We start from the raw sequence: 13,163 nt of genomic DNA on the forward strand, positions 1-13,163 counted from the left end.
AACCCTTCAAACAATTTTCACTAGATTTGACAGAGCTCAGAAATAACTCTGATAATCTTTAAGCAAGCAGGCAAATGGATAGGAGACAATGGATAGGAGACTCTCATAATGCTGCAAAAGCACAAAAGATGTACTTTGAATGTTCCCAGTGCAGTAAAAGGTAGTAGGTACTCATGTCGTCTTTGACCTGAAGAAATAAGCTGTGAGAAAGTGCAGAGCTGTGTTACTGCTTCTGCTACTCTCAAAATGATCCACCCAGCTTTGCAGCAGAGACTTAAGGGAAGATGGCTGCAAACAGATATTCCCATCATATCTATTGGACCAGTCTGGTCTCAAAACAGAAATCTGAACAAGCCCCTGCTGTGGATCAGTTAATGTTACAGTGCTTTCAAGAAACTTCATTTTCCAGTTATGTTACATTTAAGAGTGTCATCTGAGACTCCTCAGCTGCTGGAAGTAAAATCTCTGGCTACAGAGGCAGAGAACAAAACTTCTCAGTCATTATTCAAAGGCAGCACCTCTGCAAATAAAGGCTCTGAGTTTACAAATAACTATAAATCTGTCTAGCTAAAACCAGAGCTCACCCAGAATGTTAGAGAAAGGAGAAAAAAAAAGGTATTAGCTCTATTGATCTGCTTTGAGGGGGAAGCACAGAAGGTGCTGAGCTGAAACATTTAAATACAGCCTGTTCAGATATGTGAGTGCCTGTAAAATGTCTGTCTGTGGCACTGGGTTAAAAAATGTGCCCCCCCCCCCAAAATAAAACCAATGAAGGTCTTAAAGGTGTCTTAGGCACTCAGCAGGAACAAGAGTCTATTTTAGACATGAAACTATCTTCAAATCCACTAGTGGGCCCATAGCCACTAACACCCTCAACTCAAAGACTTAGTCATGTAAGGAGACAAGATTAAATTTCTGTCTGTACTGTTCTACTTTCCAGAAGAGCCATGACACAATGCCACTGGAAGTGCTATTAGGCACCCTTCTGCAGACAATCTAACATTCAGGATCCAACACAGTGCAATACAGGCCCAGGGGGCAGAGCTAGGACCGGGATCAGTAACCACAGTGCACAGCCTGACTCATCAGTCACTTCACCTCCCCAGGTGCGCCACGGCAGAAATCCATTCCATGGCTCCCAACCTTCAGTCTTGCTCTCTAGCCCTCTGCTGGGAATCAGACAGCACAGAGGGATTTCCCAAATCCTCAGGGAGATGTTCGCAAGCTAGATACCATGTGCCAGCTCACACCAGGCAGGGCAGGGCAGCCCTGGATGGTTCCTGTGCCTGTAAGCACAGATGATCCAGAGCAGCCCCTCCTGGCCTCCCTCACACGGGCGTTCCCACGGAACAGAGGTGTTCTGCACTCACAGCAGGATATTCCTGCCAGTTCAGTTCACTCTCAGGGCTATCACATCATGTCAGTATTACAAACCTCCTGTATGCAAAATGAGGGAAAAGCAAGGCTTGTCCACATGCAGCTTTCTACCATTAGCCCCACACTGACTCCCCTGCCAGAGCCACACCTGGCAAAGCTTTGCAAGTGAAAGGTTTGATCCAGAGCAGAGATACACCAAGACAAAACAGCCAAGGCACATAAAGCATATGGAGGGGAACTGAGGCACCTAATCTGTGGGCTTGAATACACAGGTTATATCAGAGCTGTCATCCCACAAAGACAAACAGCTGATTAATCACCATGCCTTAATTACTACAAGTAAGAGGAGACAAACTCTGCTTCCAAGCCTGAACAACCACAGAAAAGAGCTCTGTGATGAATGTATAGGGGAAAAAAAACAACCACACTCCAACCTGTGGATTGGCCCAAAGCACATGCTTGTTGAGAGCTCCCTTCTGAGGATGGTTTGAGTGGCAGGAGGAAAGGCACAAAAGCATCCTTTGGTGTAGCAGGAATGCTGCAGAGAGCTACAGGAAGGACAGTATTAAGTCATAATGCCTCCATTGGTCCTCATTGATTCTTCAGGCATTCTGAAGCTGGCAGCTTTTTTTCCTCCTTTTTTCTCAGCCCTCCTATGCTTTTGCTGTGCAGTCACATAGGTGACTCATGCAAATGGTTTGCAGTTTACAGGAAACACTGTCTGTTCCCTACCCAGCTTGTGGCTGTTCAATGCCCCTATTCCTGGCTCCCTTTCCCCTGGGGAGATAGCTTTTTCCATTGGCTTTGCCAAGGGTGGTGTTTCTAAGACACAAACCTGCAGCACATGCTGCAGTTCTCACAAGCTGCTTCCTGCTCACCAAGAGATGCTGTGAGAGGCACAGAACAGGCTCCATACATCAGCCCCTTCATACCAGCTGCATTCTCACTCCCTCCTGGACTCAGATACAGTGTTATTGCAGACTGCTAAACAGCTGTCACACTCCACCCCAAGCACAGCTGCATCTCACTGACAAGTTTTGAAACTCCTGTTTTAGTAAATCGAAGTGTTGTAGAAGGGGAAAAATACTAATGACATCATGTGGCATCATTACTTCACTCAGATAAATCAGCAACTGCCATCCCTGTTGGCTTTGGACCAGCACTAGAAAAGACTGTTTCCATCTTACAGAAAATAGGAGTGATTTCATAGAATTGCACCTGACCCCATGACTTTAAAGAGACTGCATTTTCATGAGCTGCTCCCAAGTGAAATCTGTGGCCAAGGAACAGTGGTGAAATAATCAGGCTACTCGTAAAGAGAGGAGAGAGGATAAGAAACAGGCAGTTCTCAAACCCTGCTAATGCAGGGGAACATTACAGATGCCACAACAGTGGAAAACTGGGGAGAGCAGTCCCAGGACATGTAACACTGTGCCAACACAGCCAGGCCTGTCTGGTGAGCAGGACAGACAGCTGCTAAATGAAGCATGGCAAGAAGCTGAGATTAAGTGAAACACAGCAAGAAGTTGAGATTTCCTTTTTCTTTTTGATTGATTAGAAAAAGCCAACAAATCCACAGGCATCTGTGTGGGCTTGACTCAAGTGTTCCAGGTGTCTGTAGTACATGATTTTTGAGAATTTTCAAACCAGTATCTCCAGTTACTACTACTTTCAGCACAAGAACCATTGGCCCTTTTAATACCTCCCTAGACAGCAACTTCTCAACAATTTCCCCAAGGAAGGGCCTTCTGTTATAGCCACAGTCCTATTCACCCAAATTCCCACTCAACTTACCCAACACTCAGATCTGAGAACCTAGGATCCCCATTCCTTCCTCCTATCTTGGCTCCCTTCTACCTTTCTCTTGGCTTCAATATAAGGGATCCTAAAATTATAATGAAAAAACACCAGATGTCCTGGGTTGCAGTGTATTCTATTACCATCCTCATGAGCTGTTGAAATCAGGTGGGGCAGTGTTTCCTTGCCTCCTCCCCCCAGACTATCTTCTGTTAATGGCCCATCAATGCCTTGCCACATGACTCAGAGATAACTCCCTCCAGACTATCTTCTGTTAATGAGCCTAATCAACACTTGGCCTCGTGACTCATTACCCCATTGTGAGATGCTCCACCCAGAGGCAGCAACCAAGCATCCCATCGTGGATATAATCTGAGACTCTGAACACCAGAGACAACCCTTCCACTGGATTTCCAGAGGACAGGAGCTACACAGCCACCACTGGACCTTCTGAGGAAGAGCAGCCTTTTTTTCTACAGGATCACTGCTTCAGAGAACTGCAGCCACCATTCTACCAGACTGTTACCACCACCCTGACTAACAGGGTGTCAGGTTGTATCTTGACTCTGTCAGTTTGAACCAGTGTTTTCTTTTAGTTTTTCCTTTTCTTTAATTTCCCTATTAAATTGTTATTCTGACTTGGTACCTCCCACTGGTTTGTTTTCAAACTAGTACACTGGACCACATCTTGTAAGAGGGTACCAAACATCTCAAGGACATCAGTAAAGATACAAGGACATGCTACAAATGCAGGACAGAACAAGGCCCAATGCCTTGCTAACCTGAAGTATCTCTCAGTGAGTACTAAACTCACTATTTTTATAAGACAGACTCTGTCCTTGTTTGCTTGACGTTGAATTTGTCTTTTTTAACCTGTGCTAGTAGCAGTTATATTTCGTGGCACAATAACAGAAAAGAAACAAAGAAACAAAAACCCCCTCTTTTTTAGAAAGCAAGAGCACTAACAATTTTCAAGGGCAAAACATGGAGCAGAAGATGAGTAAATACCATACTTACTGGACTATCTAATCCACAGGTTTTAAGGAGAGCTCTGACCAAAGGGAAGAGCTGTTCATCTGCTTGATCCTTTACTTACCAGCTTCCATCTTTCTCTTGTGTTGACCAAAACTGAAAATGCAAATGTCTCCTTTACGCCCATTCACCCTGAAAGGAAAGAGCCAGTCCATTCCACATAACTTGTCATTTCCTTTCAAGACTGGGCCAGTATTGCATATTCATTACCACATTAAAAACACTTTGCCTGAGGCCTGCATTTCTTGCTGCGCTGAATTGAGTTCAAGACCCCAGCTGTTTGCCTGGGGATTTAGAACACAGATATTTAATACTAAATTATAAGGCAGAATATTTCATTTTACTTTCTTTTTTTTCTGAAGTAGGACATTTATAATGGTACACTATAGCCACTAAATAAAGATGGGGAGAGCATTTCTTTCTGTTCAGATAACACAATCACTGGGTTACTGCAGTCTGGCTGGAGCCAGTTCAGTTTTTGGATGCTGATCTCTATTCTTAACCTATTATTGGATCTCCCTAATGTCACATTTCCCACAACAGTCAAATAACACACTGGAGCAAACTGTAACATATTTCTAGCACTATCCTAACAGCTTTTAACAAGCCCTACACAAAGCAGAGCTGCTAATAAAACCAAAATGCTCTGCAGATAATTCTTGGAGATTTGCCACCAAGATCCCACCAACACTGCTTCAGAGACATTGGCTTCATAAAGCTCAAACCCTGCTTTCATCTAATGAAAGGGCCCAGATCCACATCCTGACAATACTTCACAGCTCTAGGCTTCCTCTGGGTCCTGTACTGACAATCTACAAAACATGTGTAGCATCACATCCTGACTGGAATTTTTTTTAAAAAACTACAGTATTTTGGAAGGAACAGCAGCATAATTATTATTTCTCTAAGTAGTGCCAGATGTGTTTAAAAGCCACAAAGATAAACAGGAGGGGGAAAGCTGCATAGTTTGAATTAAAGCTAGTAAGAGCATAAACAAGCCCCTCCAATAGCCACAGGCTAAATGACGAAGTTCCTGCTCATTATTTTTCCTCATCAAATCTCTCTTTCCTACTTGAAGTTGCATGAGCATGCACTGCCTCAGAGTTACTGTGCCAGGGCAGAACCTGTTACAGGAAAAAGATCAGGCCACTTTTCCTCCAGAAAAGCTCCAAGACTCCCAGTGCCTCAATTACAATGAAACCCATGAACCACCATATTCTGCTATGCTACCTCACCTCACTGCAGTGGGAGGCAGATAGGAACAGTCTTGGATCTCTCATGACAACCACCTCAGTGGGAGGCAGATAGGAACAGTCTTGGATCTCTCCTGACAACCACCTCAGCCCCATGGGAACCACAGCCCTGCCCTTGGACATGCTGCTTTGCCTTATTTCTTCCTGTGTGCTAGTTTTTATGGCTAGTTTGGGCAGCTAGTGGTCTGACAGACATACACAGCTGAGCAACATCAGAATGAATCATAGATGTGGACAGGAAAAAAGAAAAGGAAAAACAGAAGAGGAAGAAGTTTTCCCTGTGACTGCTTGTGATTCAAATAATCTTGTCCTCACTCTGCTATACTAACATAGAGGAGATGTTCAGCTGAAAAGCTCTGATCCTGCCACTTAGCTGATGAAACGAGTATCTTTCCTTCACCAGCAGCAAGACATCACCAGCATAATGTTCTGACTAAACTCCTTTTACTTGTTCTCTAATTTCACCTACACCTTGACAAACAGAGCAATGCTTTAAATTCTGAGAATAGAAAATAAATGTCCTTCTGCTCAGGATATGGTTTCTGTTGGCTTTACTCCTTACTCCAGCCTTTAGATTAGAACCTACAAAAAACACAACACTACTTTGGAAGGGCAGAGGAGGATTACAACCTAGCATATCTAACTGAAACTGGAAGCCCTTACTAGATGGTTCCTGCAAACATGACTTCAGCAGGGGTAGAAGGGCAGGTCTGCAAAGTCAGTGTTTTGGCAGTAGAGCTGTCTGAAGAGACCAACCAGTTTGCACTAGGAATCACATTTTAACTTCACAAGCCACACTATCTGTTGTAGCCTTTACAGTGCACTGCTCCTCTCTCTCTGTACAACCAGTCCAGTGACTAATAGCTGCCCAGAAACAGGAAGGAAAAACTGTTTGAAGACAACATTGTTTGCTTTTTATTCATTTTCAAGACACCAGTATTACAATTTTTAAATCAGGTAAGAGCATCAGTTCAGGGACTGCCCACTGCCATGCCTACCAAGAGCCCAGAGATTACAGACCATCACCTCTGAGTAGAGAAGTTTTCCTTTATGCAATATTCATGGCCAACAATGACTTTCCATCTCCTTCTTGAAGCCAGCACATCCTTCTCGTGACAGGAAGGAGTAGAGTTCACAGAAGGTTTCTCAGCCTTTTCAGCACTGATTTATTCCCCATTATGAAATGCAACCAGAGCAGAGCCCCCAGCAAATTACACTGACTTCCCACACTGAAAAACAGCACTGAGACTTCAGCCAGCATGTGCCTACTGGCACCTCAGAGCCCATAATCACATGCCTCAGGGCTGTTCTTCAAATACAGCTGGAGGTAGTTTTTGAATGTCTGCGGGTCAGTTATTGTAGCCTTGACAGCAGGGTCCTCCTTCATGGCCTCCACCCAGCGTTGGAGCTTTGGGGCGTGATTCAAAGAGCTACAGGAAAAAGGAAGGGACTGAGTAATGCAAATGGAAAATCTGGAGGGCATCAAGGAAACAGAACAGCTTGAACAGTTCCATTTTACTACTTTCTCTGTCCCAGTTAGAGCAGGATGCTTCCCCCAAACTGCAACACAATACAAACTTTCTTCAGCAGCCCCCAAGAGTGGCCCATTGCTGCAGTGTACACAAGGAATATTAACACTGAGGCACTTCAGAACACACCAGAAGCCAGGCAAGGTACTCACTCTTTCAGCTGGAATGCTTCCAGACGTTCAAACCACGGCCAGATCATGTAGTCAACCATTGAGACTGAGTCTCCACCATAAAATACCGTGTTGCGTTTGGACAGAACCTGTGAAGGGTGAGAGATGTCAGTTGCCCCTGAAGGAAAAGTGCAGCAGAACACTACACAAAACCCCCACTTCCTAGTGGAAGGCAGGCACACTACAGGGATCAGTGAGCAAATGAAGGAGATACAGTATATTTCTCTTGTGCATGCAGTATTAGCAGAGTTGAATCTAGTCAGTATAGTTAAGCTTAATACTACAGCTGCTATTTCATAAACTAAGCCCAGCTCTTCTCCAGAGGTTCAAAAACTGCCACAAAATATGAATCACTAGCAAGCTGCAGCATGTGCACAAAGAGCAGGTTAGCTCAGAATATGTTTGTGATTTCTTGCGTGTCATAAAGCATTAATGGCACAGACTAATCGAACACAACAGCACACATGCATTTCTTGAGCAACAAATCCAGTTAAATTTATCATCCTGGTAAATTAGAGCACCATTTTAGCAGGGACTCTTTTGCCATGGCAGCTGAGGCCACGTGATGTCAGGGAAGTACTTCTAACATTACATCTCAAACTGCATTTGATTCCAGGTGTAAAGGCAACAGGAAGCAAGTGTAACTTACACCAGAAAGAGATCCTCCTCACAGCTCAGCACGGAAAGCAGGGCCACAAAGAATGCAGCAAGTTCTCCTGTTACACTTATGATTCTGATGCATTTTTAAGTGCCATAGTCATCCAAGTTTAATATCCTTTAAGGACCCTCCAGAGCTTGGTATCTTCTTTAATTACACTAGTGCCTCTGTTTTCACACACCTGGGTGTTTTATAGGTGGAACTCAAGAGACCTTACAAATCTTGGTCTGTTTGGACACACACCATTCTATACACTCGTGGCATTTATTCCCTGTCCACAACCCCCATGATCTAGCAGAAATTTTAAAGAAGGCCTTTGGGAAGTACCGAGCTATTTGAGCTCCCAGGCAGAACACAACCAGCAGCTGCACAGGACAGAGACAGGAACACAGCCCCCTCTGTCGGGCAGCAGAAATCAAAATACAGAAGTGTTCCAAAGTACTTCCCCTCTGAAATATCTCTTGCAATACACTGAGGGAAGTTTGCATGGCTCTGTTCTGGCCTCCCATTCACAGACCATCAGCAGCTGCTGCAAAATCATTCAGGGTATAGTAAAATAGAGACACTGAAAGAACAGCAATTTATTTCACAGTATTAATCAAGCAGGAAGAAGGTTAATACACCTGTATTTCATGGAAGTGAAACACACAACTTCCCCCAGGAACTCGTTATCTGCACTACTCCAGCCTCAGTCTGACCAGATGGACAAGACTACGCTGGAAACTGTGTTTTGGCAACCCAAGGGGAAGGGAAAGCAGAATGCACAGCACTGTTAGGAGAACTAGGAAAGTACTAAGAGGTTATTGGCAGCTTTGCACCAGAACAGAAATACTCTGGAAGAACTCTCCTTCACTGGTCCACCCAACAATTGTCTGTGGCTACTAAAGACAGAAGGAATGGGTTCGTGACAAAGGCAAGTCTGAGAGCTGTTCAGACTAGCCGAGAACCATTACTGACATGGACTGTCAAAGTAGCTAATACAGCATATCAAAGCCACCTGACACTTCCTGGAGCTCCACTGAAGTTGCATTACACCACCAGTAGCAGAACATAGTCCACGGTTGGATTTCTACACGGGACACATTACATTCTGCTTCCACCCACACCCAAAGATAAACCCTAGAATGAAAAAGATTTTATGTCATCACCAAAGTGTCTGCACTGCTTTCAAGCACAGATGCTCTTCCACAGCTCAGACTCTTCAGCCCTTGCTTTTAGTACATGATTGTTGTGGTTAAGTTTCAACCTGCAATGCTGCAAGGTCTCCTTCACTTAAAGCAGAACAAAGATATCCAAGACAACTAGAATTCAAAAATCTCTACAAGTCTACACAGTCTTCATCATTAGATTAAGTTTAGTTTATCTACTTGAAATTTACTCTAATGGTGCCCTTGTGCATCCTAGGCAGGGGTAGTAAATTGAGAGATCATATCTTGTTCTAACTACCAACTAAATGAGAGATCCACCTCCAAAGGCCATGGTATGAAAGGAAAAAAAGGAATCATATAAAGGCTGGCAATCTGCTCATTATCATGAAATAACTCTCACCTCTTCAAGTTTGCCAAACTTTTCAGCAATCTCTGCTTTCAGTGCCGTGGTGTCCTGTCCATCTTTGACTGCCAAAACATGCTTGAAAAGCAAGGATGTTATCTATACAAAGGAAAGTATAAAGTTTTTAATGCACCTAGTACAAGAATACAAGCAAGTCACTCAAAACTTAAAATGTTAACGTAGATGTTAAGATATCAAATGCAAGTTAAAGCTTAAAAGATTTTACTTTAAAGAGTTAAATAAAGTCCATTAATAAAAATCTATACTTCATAAAAGGCAAACAAAAGCCTAGAGGAAGAATGAATACAAATAGTAATGAATTTTAGTCTTGTAATATGAGAATAGTGAATAGAAGGGTGTTTCCCATCTGCACATTTTCTTTCTTGCAACATACTTCCCTGTAACTCTCTTCTCATCATGTCTGTTTAAAAAAGGCCTGTTGCAAATATATCTTCTCACTTAGCCCCTTCTTTGTCCATATCCCTTTGTCATCTTCTGTTGATTCCTCTCCTATCTCATATCCAAGCTGATTTCTTTCACTTCCTAGACTCCTCAAACCACATGCTAGTACAGAAAAGCTAATTCCAGTCAACCAGCTCCAACCACAAATGAGAGCCAAAACCAGCCTCCCTATACATGTTCCATGTTCACAGCCATCTCTTGTCCACAGTTTTAGGCTCTGTCAGGCACTCTCCTCATCCTGCATGCACACAGTACTTCCTACAGAAAGAATCAGAATAAAATACAGCAACTGTCACTTCCCAGGTCTCACATATTCAGCTGGTTTGGTCTACTAACCTTTGCTCTACTGTAGGATGCTCAAAACCCTACCTCAGTCATACAAACTTTCAGTAGCTTGGATGCCTTCCTGCATCCATCCTTGCACATAAATGCTGGGAGCAATTCAAAGACACAATGGTTTGTATGTGCTCACAGCAAAAGGCCCCAAATATCCCCTCTGCTTATTTAAATGCTCGTCCCAGACACAAGACCTGCCTTAAAGGATGAAAGCAGCATCAGTGACAGCTGCAGTTTTTGGTGCAATGGTGAAGTCAGAAACGCAATCGCACTCTGCTCACACAGTACCTTTGAGAAGTCTTCTAAGAGCATCCTCTGACAGGCTCGCTCATATGGGTCTGAAGGCATCAGCTTCTTCCCTGGAAATGCCTCATCCAAATACTCACAAGTGATTGGGGACTCACAGATCAGCTGGCCCTTGCTGGTCTCCAGAACAGGAACCAGCCCAGCAGGGTTCTTCTCAAAGTACCACTCAGGTTTGTTCTTCAGATTGATGTTGATTACTTCATGGCTAAAAGAGTAAAAGAAACAAGACCCAGACAGGCTCAGTTCTGCTCCAGTCCACCCCACACCATGGTGAAACACAGTCACCTCATCAGTTCAATACTTGAGAGGCTCAACCCTCAAGTCCTGTACTCCCGTTTTCTTTGAAGTTGTTTGCAGTACTAATCCTTTGACACAGAATTACTGCCACACTTCGCTGGAGAAAGCAAGCACAGACTTAAAATGAGTTGCTTGCAGACTGTATGCGTGTCTTTTATTAGTTTAACAAGCACCCAACTATCAGATCAAGCTAAAAACAAAGATCAGAACTGAGCACACTTATCACATTTGAGTTCAAGGGCAGTCTAAGAAAGAAGCAGTTGATTCCAAATGAGCTACACCCCAATTAAGAAATGCATCTGAACCTTAACCTGCCCTTACACCAAAGAGTAAATCAGGAGAGCATCCTACCTACTTTTCTTCCCAACCTATGGCCTCACACAGAACAGGTGTTTATGGTAAAGGGAAATAGCTATTGATAAAAAAAAAGATACATGGGAAATATGTCTATATTAACAAACCATAAGTTTATGCTGAGTTATACGTGTGACCCCAGAAAATTCCTAGTAAGCCCGAAAGTCTGCTAAACACAGCTGAACCTTCAAAACAACTGAGAAGTTACCAGAAGGCAACTGTCACATCTAGGTAGCCATAAGACCCCTCCAAAATCACCATGCTACAACAAACCTCCCAGCTCCAAAATCAGTCCAAAGACACTAAATAAAAACAGAATTAAACAGACCCAGAAGTTTTACTGCATCTACTCTTAAAAAAAAAAAAAAAAAAAAAAAAAGTAAAAACCAAAATTAACTAATTTAACTCTCATCTTACTATCAAGAGACCTGTTAGCATTCCCTATTCCAACATGAACTCCCAGCCCTGTGTTGGTTAACAAACTGCTGGCAGGCCTTGGACTTGGGAGAACCAGAAAAAGATGGAAAAACAGTTACTTTTAATTTGTAAACTAAGGGGGACATTAAACCTCATTGAAGAATGCTGAAATAACATATAAGAATGCTAAAATGACATGGCTATCTTGAAAAAGAAACAAACACTGAATTTCATTAACTTAGTACAGCAAGAGAACAAGACAATGTTATAGGAACTCAGTACATTCCTTTTAAAAAGGCCATTCACTCACTATTGTGTTTTGCTGGGCAGTGATACAACAGAAACACTGAATATTCGTAGCTTCCAGAATTTTCATGCCCGCTCACATCAAAACCAAACAGAAGTATGTTATGTCTCTACTCACATTTGCCCAGGACAAGCTATGACAGGCAAGAATGATAAAAGAAAATCAGTTTGGGGTTTTTACTTCGGGCCTTTATGCAGCTGATTTCATACGCAGCCTACTTATTCAATCTTTAGAGCAAAATCACTCACAGAAACCTCAATCAGCTCGTTCACGGATGTTTAATTTAGGAGAGAAAGGAAGCCTGGCCCGCCGCTGGCTCCGTGCGCGCCCTGGGCGCGGGGCGGTGCGGCGGGGCCGCGCGGAGCTCACCTGATGCCCTTGGCGCGGAGAACCAGGCGCGTTCGCTGCGCGTAGGGGCAGAAGCGCATGCTGTAGAGCCGGACCAGCCCCGCGGGCACGGGCCCCGGCGCCGCGCTGCCTGCGGGGAGAGCAGAGGGGCTGTCACCGCCGGCACTCACCGCCCGCCCCGCCTGCCCCCGCCGTGCAGCCCCGCGGCGCTTACCCTTGCCCAGACTGCGGGAGTGATCGCCCGACATGCCGGCACGACGCGATGGGCTCCGACCCGTGACTGCCGCTCCGCGCCGCCCGGCCCCAGCGCCGCCGGCACCGCCTCTCCTCTCCCGGCCTCCCTTCCCACCCTCTCGGCCCGGGGCAGCGCTGCTGCCCTCTGCTGACCGGGAGAGCTCGTCCGGTGGTCTGTCCGTGAGCTGACCGCCCTGCCCACCCAGCTGGGACAGGCACTGTTCAGCTGCTCTCGATGCTCTCCCTCTCTTCGTTTACAAATAACAGCACAACCACGTCTGGCACTCCCGTGGAAATAGGATACCCACGGCTGAACTCCATCCCACGGGCCAGGTGTATTTATAAGCAGTGCCTCCAGCAGCTGGTGAGGCACCACGTTCCCCTCAGCGCTTCCTCCTGCATCATCTACCACCCTCCAAAACCCGATCCAACCTCACCTTGAGGGTAACGAGAAGGATTTCTCTCTCCTGCAGCTGTTCTGCTTCATGATGAAGACCCCAAGAGGAGACAACAACCCAAGAGACAAGTGGGCACAGCTGAAGTTAAATCTGACTTAATTACTACCATGCAGTCATAGAGGGATTCATGCTTGCTTCTGCAAACAGGATCTTTGTGAGAGCATCAGTGCATGCATAGAGCAAAATAAAGAACCAAAGCACAGATTGAAGTCGTCTCTGTCCCTTTGCTCCCTCTTCACTTGAGATTAGGGCACTTCCTTGCACCAGCTTTCCCTGG

The 13,163-nt window shown here is 44.7% G+C and overlaps 1 protein-coding gene across 1 annotated transcript; it reads right to left on the bottom strand.

Annotated features, from left to right (window-relative positions):
- Positions 1-6,350: 6,350 nt before the first annotated feature.
- GSTO1 (glutathione S-transferase omega 1) lies at positions 6,351-12,526 on the bottom strand. The gene is made up of 6 exons (XM_039553770.1): positions 12,409-12,526; positions 12,216-12,324; positions 10,454-10,676; positions 9,365-9,466; positions 7,141-7,247; positions 6,351-6,889 (listed from the first exon to the last, which is right to left on the bottom strand). Exons 1-6 carry the CDS (start codon positions 12,440-12,442, stop codon positions 6,736-6,738), a joined length of 729 nt encoding a protein of 242 aa, XP_039409704.1. The 5' UTR covers positions 12,443-12,526; the 3' UTR covers positions 6,351-6,735.
- Positions 12,527-13,163: the final 637 nt, after the last annotated feature.

The sequence above is a fragment of the Corvus cornix genome, chromosome 6 (genome assembly GCF_000738735.6).
Source record: "Corvus cornix cornix isolate S_Up_H32 chromosome 6, ASM73873v5, whole genome shotgun sequence".
Classification (NCBI taxonomy): Eukaryota; Metazoa; Chordata; class Aves; order Passeriformes; family Corvidae; genus Corvus; species Corvus cornix.